Below are 16,145 nucleotides of genomic sequence, written 5' to 3' on the forward strand. Positions count from 1 at the left end.
CAATTTAAATTTTTGAAGCTTTGTATTGTTGATAAGACTGCTATTCAACCAGAAACTATAGCCAGCTTTCCGCGGTTTTGTTCTACCAAAGTTAATTGAGCCTTTAATTTGGGGAAAGACATAATACTGAACTGCATTTAACTAGCAAACCCCTTTTTATCCAGCATAGCTCCACTGCTTTTAGTTGTCATGCAGTAAAATTGAATTAATCCTGCATATAACTCTATAGCTCTATGATTTAAATATGTATGGAGTACAAATAATGACTGCCACAGCAAGGACACAGAACACTTCCCCACCAAGCTTCTTTATGCTATGTGCCATCATAATCACGCCACCACTTCTGATCTTTTCTCCATTATTTAAACTTTACTTTTTGATACTGTTATAGTCTTATACAAAATCAAATTATATAGTATGTAATCTTCTGAGACTTCTTTAGATAATTTTTTTTTTTTTGACAGGCAGAGTGGATAGTGAGAGAGACAGAGAGAAAGGTCTTCCTTTTTGCCGTTGGTTCACCCTCCAATGGCCGCCGCGGCCGACGCATTGTGCTGATCTGAAGCCAGGAGCCAGGTGCTTCTCCTGGTCTCCCATGCGGGTGCAGGGCCCAAGGGCTTGGGCCATCCTCCACTGCCTTCCCGGGCCATAGCAGAGAGCTGGGCTGGAAGAGGGGCAACCGGGATAGAATCCGGCGCCCCAACTGGGACTAGAACCCGGTGTGCCGGTGCCGCAAGGCGGAGGATTAGCCTGTTAAGCCACGGCGCTGGCCGTAATCTTCTGAGACTTCTTTAAAAAAATATTTGTGGTGGTGGAGAAACACATTCAAAAAAAAAGAAAGCTCTCCCTCTGCTGTTACACTCCCCAAATGCCTGCATTGTCTGATGCTGGGCCAGGGCTGGCACCAGGAATCAGGAATGCAAACCAGGTCTCCCACATAGGAGGCAGAAATGGAATAACTTGAACTGTCACCACTGCTTCCCAGAATCCAAAATCAGGAGCCGGAGCTGGCAATTGAACCCATGTACTCAGATAATGGCCTGGGAGTGTCATAACTGCTGGACTAAATATCCACACTGAGACTGGCTCCTTTTTAATTTTTATTAATTTATTGATTGATTTTTATTTGAAAGGCAGAGAAACAGAGACAGATAGAGAGATTTTCCATCTGCAGGTTCACTCCTTGAATGCTTGCAACTGCCAGAGTTGGGCCAAGCTGAAGGTGAGCCTTGAATCCAAGTCTTGCATGTGGATAGCAGGAACCCACCCCCTTGAGCCATTACCTGCTGCCTCCTAGGTTGACATTAACAGGAAACTGATATCAGAAGCAGAGCTGGGACTAAAACCCAGACACTCCAATATGGAAAATGGGCATTCTGAGGTCTTTTAACCACTGTACACAACATCCATTCTGAGACTGGCTTATTTCATTCAGCACAATTGCCTGTGAGGCGAAAGGTATTTAGGCTAGTAGTAAGACACTGATTAAGATGCCTGTGTCCCATATGTGAATACCTGGGAATAATACCTAACTCTGATTCCTGACTCCAGCTTCCTGCTAATAGGGACCCTGGGAGGCAGCAGAGATGGATCAAGTAATTGAGTTCCTGTCACTTACATCAAAGAATTGGAATGAGTTCCTAGCTCTTAACTTTGGCTCAGACCACCTCTGGCTGTTGTATGCATTTGAGGGAATGAATCAGTGGATGGGGGTGCATTCTCTCCCTCCCCCCAATAAATAAAAATCAAAAAACATTTTGCCTATGAATTCATCCAACTTGTTGAATATACTTAAAAAAATTGTGGAAAATATATTTTATGAAGATTCTCTGGATGGATTAAATTTTTTTTCCAGCAAGAAAACTTATCTTTTAATTCCATTTTCCAGAACCTTTTTGAACCCTTTACCTACAGTTCTTTTTTATAGTTCAGTGTTAGTCTATCATATGAATGAACCATAGTTTATCCATTCAGATGTGGAAGGACAGGTGGGTTGTTCCAAGTTTTAAGATTATGAGTAGAACTGTTATAAACATTCGTGTACATGTTTTTTTGTGAACCTGAATTTTTATTTCTTTAGGTTAAATACCCAGGAGTGGGATTGCTGAATCATATGGTAAGTGTATATTTAACTAAGAAACTGTCAAATTGTTTTCCATAATGACTACCTTTTTGCATTAAGCAGTAATGTATGGGAGTTCATTTGCTGTGTGTCCTTGAAAGCAGGCATGTGGTATCCTCAGTAATTTTCATTTAAATACTATACATGTATAATATAGTAGTGTCAGCTTGTGATTTTAATTTGTGTTTGAATGATAATGTTGAGTATCTTTCTTATGCTTGTTTTCATTTTTATATAATCCTTAGTGAAATATCTCCTCACTTCTTTTGTTCAATTTTTAATTGGCTATCTTCTTCCTAATTTTGAGAGTTGTTTGCATGTTTTGGAAACAGGTCCCACCTTGGATATGTGATTTTTATTCCAGTCTGTAGTTTGTCTTTTTATTCTCATACCTGTTTTTCACCAGAAAAACTGATTTATCTTTGGTGAAGTCCAATTTTTAAGTTTTTATTAAAGTAGTTCATAATTTTGGTGTCATGTCTAGGAATTCTATCTTACCCTAGATTACTAAGATTTTCCACTGTGTTCTCTTCTAAAAGTATTAATAGTTTTATACATTGAGGATCGTGATTGGTTTTAGATTGATTTTTAAAATAAGGTATGAGGTTCATTTTGAAGTCCATTATTTTGCATAGAATTGCTCAGCTTTTCCAGCACTGTTGGTTAATAACACTGTCTTTTCTTCATTGAAATGATTTGCAGCCTTGTCAAAAATCACTTGGCTGTATATCTGTGCATCTGTTTTTGGACTCCTGTTCAGTTAATCTTCATGTCTGTATTTGCTAGTATTTTCTCTTGTTTATTGTAGATTTATTCTAAGTCCTAACATAAGACACTGTGAATCTTCCACCAAAAGTGTTCTTTTTCAAAATTGTTTTAGCTATTCTAGTTCCTTTGATTTTCTTTATAAAATTTAGAATTAGCCTTTTTAAATTTACAAAAAATTATATTGGGATTTTGGTTGAAATTATGTTAAATGTATAGCTCAATGTGAACATGGTTGTTCGTTTAATTTAGGTCTTTGATTTATTTCATCAATATTTTTCAGTTTTCAGCATTCAGAAACTGTGTTGTTAGATTTATTCTTAAGTATTTCTTCTTTGTGGGTAAAGGTTTTTTTTTTAATTTATTGATTTACAATTGGGCATTGCTAGTGTTTAAAACACTATTTTTGCTTTGATTTTGTCTTGTGATGTTGACAGTACAGATTTTTGACATTTTAGTTGGATTTATAACTATGTTTTTATATTTTTAATACTCTTTGTAAATAATAATGTTTAATTTTAATTTCTACTTGTTTTTTATAATATACAGAAATGCAATCAATATTTATCTTTTGATCTTCAATCCTGCCATTTTTCTGCTGTCGGGTATTGATAGTGGTTTTTTTTTTTTTGTTTTGTTTTGTTTTTGTAAATCACATTAGGTTTTGTACTTAGATAATCATTTTACTTGCAAGTGAAAACTACCTTTTTCTTCCTTTCCAATCTGGATTTTTTTCTTTTTTTTCCCTTGTGTTGTACTGGGTTGAACCCCAGGACAGTGCTAAATAGAAGTTGTAGAGCAGACATCCTTGTCTTTTTTCTGATGTCTAGGAAAACATTCATCAGTTAGTTTATTGTTAATTGTAGGTTTTTTGTAAATACTCATTTTTTAAAAAAATAAACTTTATATGGAAGGCATAGTGACAGAAGAGGGAAAAACAGAGAGAAAGAGATCATCTATCCACTGATTCAGTTCTCCAAATGACTGCCACTGACAGTACTGAGCCAGACTGAAGCCAGGATCCAGGAACAGCATCCTGGTCTCCCATTTGGGTGACAGGGGCCCAAGTACCAGGGCCATCTTATGCTGCCTTCCCAGAACATTTGCAGGGAATTGGATCTGAAGAGAACAGCTGGGACTTAAAGTGTCTCTCTGATAGAGATGCTGGTATCACAAGCAGCAACTTACCCCCTGTGCCAAAATGCTGGCTCCTGGAGATGCCCTTTATCAGGCTGAGGAAACTTCCTTTTACTACTAGTTTGCTTATGATTTTGTCCTGAGTGGAAGTTGAATTTTGTCAAGTGGTTTATCTTCTTCAATGTATATAATGAAGTGTTTTCAGTGTTAATATATTGATTCTCAAAAATTGAGCCAGTCTTATATTCCCACAGTGAGCTTCACTTTGTTGTTATTCTTTCTATATAGTGATGGATATTATTTTGCTGATTGTTTTAAGGCTTTTTCTTTTCTTTTGTGCCTCTGTCATAAAGGATATTTCTCTGAAATTTTCTCTTTTTTTTTGGATTGTCTTTGTGTGGTTTTTATATCAAAGTAGCTCTACCATTAAAGTTAGTTTTCTGCTTTTCTGCTTCCTGGAAAATATTGCAAAAGATTAATGTTATTTTTACTTAAATGTTTGATAATGAAACAACCTGGACCTCAAGATGTCTTTGCTGGAAGACACAGGGTTAATTTTGGTAATTTGTTGTTTTCAAGGAATTAAGTTTTAAAAATTCCGTGTGTAGTATTGTTCATAGTATGTATTTATTATCCTTTTTTTGCTTTGAGGTCTATAGTGATACAGATTTTTCAATTCTAATAATGGTAATATATGTCTTCTCTTTTTAATTTTTTAGTTTTGCTGGAGGTTTATCAGTTTTATTAATCTTTTCAAAAACAATCTTGAGATATCAGTGATTCTTCTCCATTGTTTTATTGTTTTCAAAGTCATTGATTTCTGCTGTTTTTATTATTTATTTCCTTTGCTTTGAATTTACTTTTCTCATCTTATCTAACATTTTTTTAATGGTGGAAACTTATACCACTCATTTGATCCCGTCTTTTTTTCTCTTCTAAGCCTTTAATTCTATAAATTTCCCTTAATTACTGCATTCATTTTATAATTAAATTTTATTATATAACTGAATTCTTATCTTCATTTCATACTATTTTCTGATTTCTTTGGCCCACTTAGTTTGCTTAAGTTGTTGGCATGAAAAGGCTAAAATTTCAGCATACTGAGGAATTAAATAAAAAAAAATCCTGAGGAAAAATATATCATCCTCTGGATTAAAAAAAATAAAACTACCACTAGTATATTTGCATAGTATTTCTAAATAAATATTTCTTTTTAAGCAGCAATTTATTCTATCATTTTTGATTCTCCTGACTTTGGATCTATTTAGTATGAACAAAAGAAAATGTCTCTTTTTTTATTATTTTTTATTTTTTTATTTTATAAATGTGAATTTACAAAGTGCAACTTTTGTATTGTTGTGGCTTCCCCCCCAACCTCCCTCCCTCCCGTGGCCCTCTCCTCTTCCTTTCCCTCTCCCATCCCGCCCTTTATCGAGTTTCATTTTCAATTACCTTTATATACTGAAGATCAACTTAGTATATACTAAGCAAGGATTTCAACAGGCTGCATTCACACAACCGCACAACGTATAGGGTACTGTTCGACTAGTAGTGTTTTTACGTTTCATAGTAAAACACATTAGGGGCAGAGATCCTACGTGGGGAGCATGTACCCAGTGACTCCCGTTGTTGATTTAACAATTGGCACTCTTATTTATGACGTCAGCAATCGCCCGAGACTCTTATTATGAGCTGTCTAGGCTATGGAAGCCCCTTGAGTTCACCGGCTCTGAACTTGTTTAGTCAAGGCCGTGTCACAGTGGAGGTTCCTTCCTCCCTTCAGAGAAAGGTGCCTCTCTCCTTGTTGGCCTGTTCCTTCTGCTGGGGTCTTGTTCACCAGGATCTTTCTTTTTTTTTTTTGACAGGCAGAGTGGACAGTGAGAGGGAGACAGAGAGAAAGGTCTTCCTTTTCGCCGTTGGTTCACCCTCCAATGGCCGCCGCGGTAGCGCGCTGCGGCCGGCGCACCGCGCTGTTCCGATGGCAGGAGCCAGGTGCTTCTCCTGGTCTCCCATGGGGTGCAGAGCCCAAGCACTTGGGCCATCCTCCACTGCACTCCCTGGCCACAGCAGAGAGCTGGCCTGGAAGAGGGGCAACCGGGACAGGATCGGTGCCCCAACCGGGACTAGAACCCGGTGTGCCGGTGCCGCAAGGCGGAGGATTAGCCTGTTGAGCCACGGCGCCGGCCAGGATCTTTCATTTAGACTGTTTTTTTGCCACCATGTCGTGGCTTTCCATGCCTGTGAGACTCTCATGGACCTTTTAGCCCGATCCGAATGTCCCAAGGGGTGATTCTGAGGCAGGAGTGCTGTTTTGGGTGTTTGCCATTCTATGAGTCTGCTGTGTGTCCTGCTTCTCCTGCAGGATCATACTCTCCCTTTTAATTCTATCCTTCATTATTTGCTTACACTGGTCTTATTTGTGAAATCTCTTCGACACATACCCTATCTTTTTGATCGGTTGTGTATTTATACTTATCACTTTACCAAATGCGCTGGCAATGGTATCTGCCTCCTTGGTAAGGCTGAGTTGAAATCCCCTGGCACATTTCTAGTTCCACCATTGGAGGTAAGTCCGAGTGAGCTTGTGCCAACCTATATATCTCCTCCCTCTCTCATTCCCACTCCTGTGTTTAACAGAGATCACTTTTCTGTTAATTTTAAACGCCTAAGAATGATTGTGCATTGATTACAGAGTTCAACCAGTGGTCTTATGTAGAACAAACAGAGCAACAACAACACCACCACCAACAACAAAAATACTAAAAGGAATAAAATAGTAAGTTGTTCCTCAGCAGTCTAGACAAGGGCTGATCATGTCATTGTACAAACAACCCAATAAAAAAAATGGGCCAAGGACCTTAACAGACATTTTTCAAAAGAGGAAATCCAAATGGCCAACAGACACATGAAAAAATGCTCAGAATCCCTAGCCATCAGGGAAATGCAGATCAAAACCACAATGAGGTTTTACCTCACCCCGGTTAGATTTTCTTACATACAGAAATCAACCAACAACAGATGCTGGCGAGGATGCGGGGAAAAAGGGACACTAGCCTGCTGTTGGTGGGAATGCAAACTGGTAAAGCCACTATGGAAGACAGTTTGGAGAGTCCTCAGAAACCTGAATATAGCACTACCACAGGACCCAGCCATCCCACTCCTTGGAATTTACCCAAATGGAATTAAAGGGGAGAAAAAAAGAGCCATTTGCACCTCGATATTTGTTGCAGCTCAATTCACAATAGCTAAGACATGGAATCAACCTAAATGTCCATCAACGGATAACTGGATAAAGAAACTATGGGATATGTACTCTATGGAACACTATACAGCAGTAAAAGACAATGAAATCTGGGCATTTACAACATAATGGAGGAAGCTGGAAAACATCATGCTGAGTGAAATAAGCCAGTCCAAAAAGGACAAATATCATATGTTCTCCCTGGTCGAAGGCAACTAAATGAGCATCTAAAATGATACCCATTGAAGTGAAAAGAAAATGTCTCTTTAAAGGCTACAGGAAACATTGTGAAAAAAGAGAGCTCACCTTATGTTTCTAAGGGATATTGTGAATGAAAATTTAAAATCATTGACTGCATATTATGAGTATAATAAATCAATGCAATATTTTTATCACATTTTTCTCAGAGAACAAAATGAGTTAAGGCAACTTGTATTATTAAAAAGGTGTGATTTAGGCACTGGAACAATACAGGCCAATAAATTATATTAAAAGCCTGCTTATTCAGATTTATCTGGAGAACATATGCCATCCACAAAGGCATTATATTTCATTTGCATACATTTGCACATAGGGACCATTTTTATTTTTTCACTCTTTCTAAAAGAATTCATTTACTATCTTATCACTTGACTCTTTTTCAGATCACATACAAATCACACTCCATATATATATATATATATATATATAGTTTTATCTACTTGAGATGGAGAGATACAGGAAAGGAGGAGAAGAGAGAAGAGGAGACGAGATAGGAGAAAGAGGAGAGGAAGAAAGAGACAGGGAGATGGCTCCCATCTGCTGGTTTACTCTGCATAATGGACAGGGCTTGACAAAGGCTAGGCTGGGGCAGAAACTGGGAGCCTAGAACTCAGTGTAGGTCTCCCACATGGATGGCAGGTGCCCAATTTTTTGAGCCATCACTTCTGCCTCCTGCATTAGGAAGCTGGAGTAAGGATCCTGAGCCAGGAATTGAACCCAAGCACTATGACATGACACACAGGCATCTTAACCAGCATATTGACTACCTGGCTAAACACCTTCCTCTCCAAATATATATTTGATTATCTGTGCTTTAGAAATATTGGAGAATTATTCCCCATTCATTCTCCTCCTCTAGGAGAAAATTAATGGTTTGTTGAAATGAAAAACTTAAATAATGAAAATTGACAATTTTAATTACATGATATAGATTTTTATGTTTTTATTAAACATGGAAACATAATTATGAAATGGCCTTTTAGGAAAGAAGGTACTTAATAGACTGAAATAACATTATGACCTTCAGTCATATATTAAGACAGATCGGTGTTTGTGGTTCACTTTACTTTGTGTGAAATTATTATTTCAATATGTTGTCCCCTCTTCATTTTACAATTGCAGAAATTGGTCTTGCCCAACATATTGATACTTCTCATCTGTTTCTGCTTCCCAGAAGTCACCATTTACTAGAATAATAAGATATAAACATATAGTCAATTTAAATACACACAACTGAATGTCTTATTTGCCTTCCTACTATTTCATATAACTTTAGAATATAGATAAATGAATAGGTATGGAATAGAATTATATAAATTAATAATGTTTTTTGCTCAGCACAATAGTGTTTACTTAATAGGTGCTCAAGAATTTAAAATTTTTTTTTAATTTTAGAATTTTTTTAATTTTAGTTTTAGGTTTATAGAAAAGTTGTGAAGGTAATACAGAAAGGTCCCCCTTATCCCATACCTGATCTCCTCTACTATTAATATCTTAACATTAATGTATGTATTTGTCATAATTAATGAGCCAATATTGATACATTATTATTAATTAAAGGCCATACCTTATTCAGATTTCTTTAGTTTTTACCTAATGCTCTGTTTCTGAATCAGGATCTTACCCAGAATACTATATTACATTAAGTTGTCATGTCTCATTAAGTTCCTCTCAGATGTTATAATTTGTCAGACTCCCCTTGTTTTTGATGATTTTTGACAGTTTTGAGAAATAGTGGTTATTTTGTAGAGTAACTCTCATCTGGAGTTTGTTTGAAGTTTTTCCTGTGATAAGATTGGGGTAATAGGTTATTTCACAGGTTCCACAAACCACCCCCACATTCAATGATTTGCTAATAGAACTCTCTGGACTGAGTATATAGTCATATTTACAGCTATGTTTTATTCCAAAAAATGGGTACAAACCAACATCAGCAAAGGATAAAAGGTGCATGGGCAAAATCTGTAAGAAACCAGACATAAGCTTCCAAGAGTTCTCTCCCTATGGAGTTATATAGAATTTGGTTATTTCTTTCAGCAATAAGTTGTGACAAGTGTGGCATGCTGTGTACTAGGGAAGCTCATTGTCGATTCAGCACCTAAGTTTTTTGGTTTGTTTTTAAAATCCGATGGAGACACAGCCTCCATATACTGGTTCACTCCTCAGATACCCACAGTGGCTAGGGCTGGGTCAGATGGGAGCTGGGGACTCAATCCATAACTACTCAAGCTTCACAAGGTATATATTAATGGAATCTAGGATCTGGGACAGAGCTGGAACTCAAACCCAGGCCCTCCAATATGGGATATAGGCCTCTTAACTGGCCTCTATGTCAAAATGCTTGCTTGCTCTGCACCTTACGTTTTTATTCGGGTCTGGCCATATAGATGCCCTCTGCCTAACACATATCAAAATGATAAGACTCCCTGAGGAAAAACATGTATTCAGCATAAACCAGTGTTTGTACAAACAATTTAGGCACAGTGAACCACTCTCATCAATCATAATGGTGGGAGCCCTTCCAAAATTCAAGGTCCCTTTATGCCAGCCAAGGGCCAACATTGTAATTGGAGACAGGCCTGCTAGAGTAACACTTCTCTGCACATAGAGATTTGGGAGGAAGGCCATGGAGATGCAATGCTGTTTTCATCACGTCACAGGAATATATATTGTCAATGTAACTTATCACTGTAGTTAGAAATGATTTTTAACAGAAAGAGGAAAAGCTAATAATTATCTTATATCCATTGTATTAGCTTCCTGTTGCTGCTATAACAAGTTACCTCAAACATTGTAGCCTAAAATGGCACAGTTTTGTCATCTTACAGTTCTGGAGTTAACAAGTGAGAAACTCAGCCTGATGGGGCAAAAAATCAAGGTGTGGGCAGGAATGCATTTCTTCAGAGTAACAGGATCTACAGTAGAATGTGTAACCATTTGTACCATCTTCAGGCGTCTTCCCTCATTCCTTAGCTTGTTGCCTTTTTCCAGTAATGGCATCATTCTAACCCCTGGCTTCTTTCAGCACATCCTCTCTCTGCACTTTCAAGGACCCGTATGATTACAGTGGACCCACCTGGATAATCCAGAGTAATCTCCTAACTCAAAGTCCTTACTTTGGGCATAAGTGTAAAGTCTCATTGCTATGTAAGGTAACAGGTCTAAGAACTGGGACATGAATATCTTTGGGGATTTGTGATTCTGCCTACTTCATCTTACTGTATGCCAGGTGTTTTTCTGAGGACTTGATTTCTTTTATTTCTGACACTATTTTATAAGATAATTTCTATTATGATATTCATTTTATATGTGAAGAAAGTGAGGCTCAGAGAGTTAAATGCCTTCTCTATACTCACACACCTAATATGTGATAATCTAGTTCTGAAAGCTTATGCTCTTAATCATTGTTCTATACTCTTTCAAGAAAGAGAGATTCCACCCTCACATGTTTTATCCTCTTTTAAAAAAAGATTTATTTATTTATTTTGAAAGGTAGAGTTAGAGAGAGAGGGAGGGAGGGACAGAGAAATATATCTTCCATACTCTTGGTTCATTCTCCAGATTGCTTCAATGGTTGGGGCCAATCCAAAGCCAGGAGCCAGGAGCTTCTTCTGGGTCTTCCACATGGGTGCAGGGGTCCCAGGCCCTTAAACTATCCTCCCCTGCTTTCCCAGACACATTAGCAGGGAGCTGGGTTTTATCCTTTTTTGATGATTTAGGGAACATTTTGATGATTTAGGAAACATGTAGCTTTATTCTTCATTCTTCCTTTCCTTCATTTAATTAATGTTTATTGAGTAGTTTATTCCTTGCCAGAAACTGTGCTAAGTATGTAACATTGGATGACATATCCCTCCCCTGAGACCTTTGAGTCTGTTAGTGGAAGGTACATATGAATTTCAGGGATAATTTTCTTGTGTGTTTGCAGCAATGCCATAACATAGACAAGTTTGGCCAGAAATTTACTTAATAGAAGAGTGCTTTGGCCAGGACCTTGAGATGTCACTGAGAGTCCAAAAGCAATCACAAAGAGAAAGCTTGACTGAGAGAGAGTAGGAAAATTGTATAGAGGCAGGAAAAGTGGTGACACAGGAGGAGGCTTATGATCAGCTGGTGAAGAGTTATGCTACCATGACAGAAACTTTTGTTTGATGTTGAGGAAACCATGAAGCTGCTAGAGTAGCACCAGGCCTACCATACACTAGGAGCTCAGTGCTAATTACCCAAGTAGGTCCCTGCCACTCACACGAGAGACCCAGATTGAGTTCTAGGCTCCTGACTTGGTCTGGCTCAGACCTACCTATTACAGGCAATTGGGGAATGAACCATCACTATCTTTCTCTCTCTTTGCCTTTATTTTTATTTTGTTTATATTTATTTATTTTATTTATTTGAAAGGCAGAGTTATGGGGGAGGGAGAAAACAGAAGGAGAGATCAACCATCTGCTGATTGACTCCCCAAATGGCCACAATGGCCCGAGGCTGTGCCAGGCTGAAGCCAGGAGCTCAGAGCTTCTTCTGGGTCTCCTTCCTGTGGTGCAAGCGCCCAAGCACTTGGGCCATCATCTGCTGCCCTCCCGGGCACATTAACAGGAAGTTGGATTAGAAGTGGAGTGGCAGGCTCCAACTGGCACCCATACCACATCAGAAGCAGTGGCTTTACCTGCTGTGTGGCAATTCTGATCCCTCTCTTTGCCTTTCAGGTGAAAATAAAATAAAGTAAACATAAAAATTAAAAAGCAATTGATTGTGTCCTTGACAAAGTATTTATTAACAAGAGCAAAAGGGATTCATTGTGATGGATATTATAAGGGGAAAAGCAACTGACCTTAGTGGTTGCCAGAAAGAGAAGGAATTAAATAAAGACTCATAGTAGGGGAGGCAAGATATTTTGATCTCATACATTGGAACACTTAATACTTGTGTAACTCTTTGCACATAGTAAAAGATAGTATACATATTTATGTACAAGTAATGTGTATTCAGATAGCTTTTCTTAGTCTGAAAGTGAGAGAATGACAGTTTTAATTGGAAGATAATGGATGGAGGTAATGGAAGGGAGAAGTGGTGGTGATAGCAGAAGTTAACATTTAATAAACAAACTTTACTGTATGCCAGGTATAGTATTTGTGTGAGACATTAGGGCAGATTGGAAAAGAGCAGGCTTTGGCAGCTGGAGAGGAGCCTTGACTTCTCAGGTGTTTGGAAGGGGTTTGGGGGTGGGGCGGATAGACAGAGCAGAGGAAGAAGATGAAGAACAGCAAAGATTGTCCTCCCAAGTGCTATGTTGTGAATGTGTCCTCTCCAGCAGTGTAGTGGTCTTAATAGGCACGACCTTTAATTAATCAAGTAATTAATTTTCAAAGGCAGAGAAGGAGTGATCTCATCTAGTGGTTCAGTGGCCAAATGCCCTGCCAGCAGCTGGGGCTGGACCAGGCTGAAGCCAGGAGCCTGGAACTCAATCCAATTTCCCATGAAGGTGGCTGGGACCAAATGCTTGAGCCATCACTGCTACCTCCCAGGTTGTACATTAACAGGAAGCTGGATCGGAACCACAGCCTCTGAACTTGAACCCAAGAATTCCAACATGGGATGTGGGCATCTCTAGTAGAAACTTAACGGTGTCAAATACCTGTCCCTGAGCATGTGTTTAAAAGGTGATTAGGTCATGAGGGCTCTTTCCTTGTTCTTAGATTTAAGGCATGTTTCATAGCAGCATTTGATTGGTTGATTCTCTTGCCTGTCCACCCTGAGAAAGCAGCAAGAAAGCTCTCACCAGGCTAAATGTCAGCACCTTGATCTTGGACTTTCCAGCCTCCAGAACTGTGAGAAAATAAATTTTTGTCCTTTAGAAATCACACAGTGTCAAGGATGCTGTTATAGTATACCAGTGGACTAAGGTACCAAGTTTTGTATAGTGTTAACTTGTTTGGGGTAGGAAAAATCAGAATCATCAGAGTGACACAGAAATCTGAAACTTACACTGTAGTTCTGAGCTTAGTGCTAGCTGTGTTTGATGAATATCATTAGGTGGTGTCTTCAGCTCTTTGGGCCTTGTGTGCCCCCCGGGAAATTGCTTCCAAACCTCCACAGTGGTTTAATTTACTTGCTATATCAACCAAGATGGACTCTGCCCATCTGTTTTTGTCTCTCATTGCCCCATTTCTGCCCTTACTCATTTTTCAAGCCACGCACTTTTTGGCAATGCCTCATTGTCCTATTCAAACCTTCTTGAAACTTGTGCTATGTTGAAATGCAAGTCTCACTTGTGGAAAGCCCACTATATCAGCTTCCATACATCTGCCAGCTGAGAAGATGCCTGGAATCCTGTCTGTGGCTGGACGTGGTCAGTAAGACCCTTTATTCCCTTAAGGGTGTGGGGAATATGTTCTGGAGTGCTATATAGAAGGCTCCCACTCTGTTAATTATGTTTTATTTCTTATGCTGGGTAGTATCATCACAGGTTTTTTTTTTTTTTTTTTAAGATTTATTTATTTATTTGAAAGTCTGAGTTACAGAGAAAGAGAGGCAGAGAGAGAGGTCTTCCATCTGCTGGTTCACTCCCTAATTGGCTGCAACAGCTGGAGCTGTGCTGATCCGGAGCCAGGAGCCTCCTCCAGGTCTTCCCATGTGGGTGCAGGGGCCCAAAGATTTGGGCCATCTTCCCAGAGCATAGCAGAGAGCTGGATCGAAAGTGGAGCAGCCGGGACTCGAACTGGCGCCCATATGGGATGCCAGCACTGCAGTTGTCAGCTTTGCCCACTATGCCACTGTACCGGCCCAATTATCACAGATTTGATCGTCTGTTCTGTTCTGTTTTATAAAATGTTGAAAACCCGATTATAAGTCACACTACTCTAATAATGTGATACCCTTTTTATTCATTACTTTAATGCACAATCTTAGATCACTTACCTTTCTTCTTTTAAATCTGGAAAGAAAATCTCTAACATAGATAATATAAGCAAGTATTCTTTTACCTAAGAGGTCCAACTTTTAAATAATGCTTTTCTAATACTCCATCAGAATAAAAATAAATGTTTAATAACCCATGACCAAAACTCTCCACTAAGAACTAAGTGTATATCTGTGTTCCACTAGAATATGCAGAAGAGCTCTTAAATTTTGTACTTTTATGATTCCCTCTGAAGTGCTAGTTTCTTAAAAGTGAAATGGATCATCATGTTTTCCAACAGCAGAGGGCACCAAGTTTCCTCCAGGAGCAAAACAATCAGAATTATTTCTTTCCCTCAGAGAAAATAGAATGGCATATTTTTCATCTCTTGACAAATCAAAAGGTAAGAGATTTTGTGGTTTGTGAGAAAGAGCTTACAGAATCATAGTAAGACCTTCCCTTGCCATCAACTAAGGGCCTGCAATTCATTATAGATTTGTTCTGAGGGAATAAAACAGCTAGTCAGGGTTAATGCTTAGGATAACTTAGTTTCAAGGATTTACAGTTGGTTGTATAGATCCTGTTTTTGAAGTTTCAGGTGTGATGTACAGTATAGGTATGACCTATAAATTCATGATAGAATCAGTGGCAAGTGTTATGTTTCAGTGTGGGATCTGGTACTAGTAGGTGAGAGTGATATGATGTTAGGTTGCAGATCACAGTGAATCATCCATAGGTTGATATTTAGCAGAGTTTTATTGACTTGCACTTGACAAACCATGCTTTCCACATTCTTGAATAAAAGAGGGATTGGAACAATGACTAGTATCCATCCAATGACTTTATTTCATTAATTATAGTTTTTTGTATTCATTAAATATTTTAAGATATTTTTATAGTGTATATTAAATTGGTTTTGGTGTTAGGTCTTTATTTTTTTCTTTTATTTCCAAACACAGAATTTTATAATCTATTTAGGCTAATTACTAGCAGTTATAAATAGGACAACTTCTAATATAAAGCAGTAGCATAATTCAGCTGGATAAATATCAGGCATGTATTTTAAGGATATGAAGGTACCAGCTCCCTCTGTGTATCTTGACAGTATATTTGTTTCCTATTGCTACTCTAACAAATGACCACAAATTAGTTATTTTTTTAACATTTTTTTAAAATTTATTTTATTTGAGAGAGTTACAGACAGTGAGAGGGAGAGACAGAGAGAAAGGTCTTCTTCCTTTGGTTCACTCCCCAAATGGCTGCAATGGCCAGAACTGTGCCGATCTGAAGCCAGGAGCCAGGAGCTTCTTCCTGGTCTCCCATGAGGGTGCAGGGGCCCAAGCACTTGGGCCATTTTCTACCACTTTCCCAGGCCATAGCAGAGAGCTGGACTGGAAGTGGAGCAGCCGGGACTAGAATCAGTCTCATATGGGAGGCTGGTGCCACAAGCGGAGTATTAACCTACTGTGCCATGGCCCCAGCCCCCACAAATTAGTTATTTAAGACAGAAATTTATTATACTTATGGGTTTTAGAATTCTGAAACAGATCTTACTAGACTGAAATCCAGGTGTGTTTGGCAGGCCACATTCCTTTCTGGAGACTCTCCAGAGAAATCTGTGTTTTTTTTTTTGGTTTGGTTGTTTTTTTTTTTTTTTTTTTTTTTTTTTTTACTTTTCTATCTTCTGGAATCTATCTGCATCTTGGCCTGTGTCTGTCTTCTCT

At 38.5% G+C, this 16,145-nt stretch overlaps 1 protein-coding gene across 3 annotated transcripts in view; it reads left to right on the forward strand.

The window, feature by feature from the left end:
• Positions 1-16,145, forward strand: part of RNF180 (ring finger protein 180) — a 249,135-nt gene that overhangs the window by 68,427 nt on the left and 164,563 nt on the right. For all 3 annotated transcript variants that reach the window (XM_062212190.1, XM_062212189.1, XM_062212191.1), the window contains exon 5: positions 2,081-2,116. In XM_062212190.1, the coding sequence (XP_062068174.1) occupies positions 2,081-2,116 (36 nt within the window). The remainder of the gene's footprint in view (positions 1-2,080; positions 2,117-16,145) is intronic.

Source organism: Lepus europaeus, chromosome 15 (genome assembly GCF_033115175.1).
Source record: "Lepus europaeus isolate LE1 chromosome 15, mLepTim1.pri, whole genome shotgun sequence".
In the NCBI taxonomy this organism is placed as follows: domain Eukaryota; kingdom Metazoa; phylum Chordata; class Mammalia; order Lagomorpha; family Leporidae; genus Lepus; species Lepus europaeus.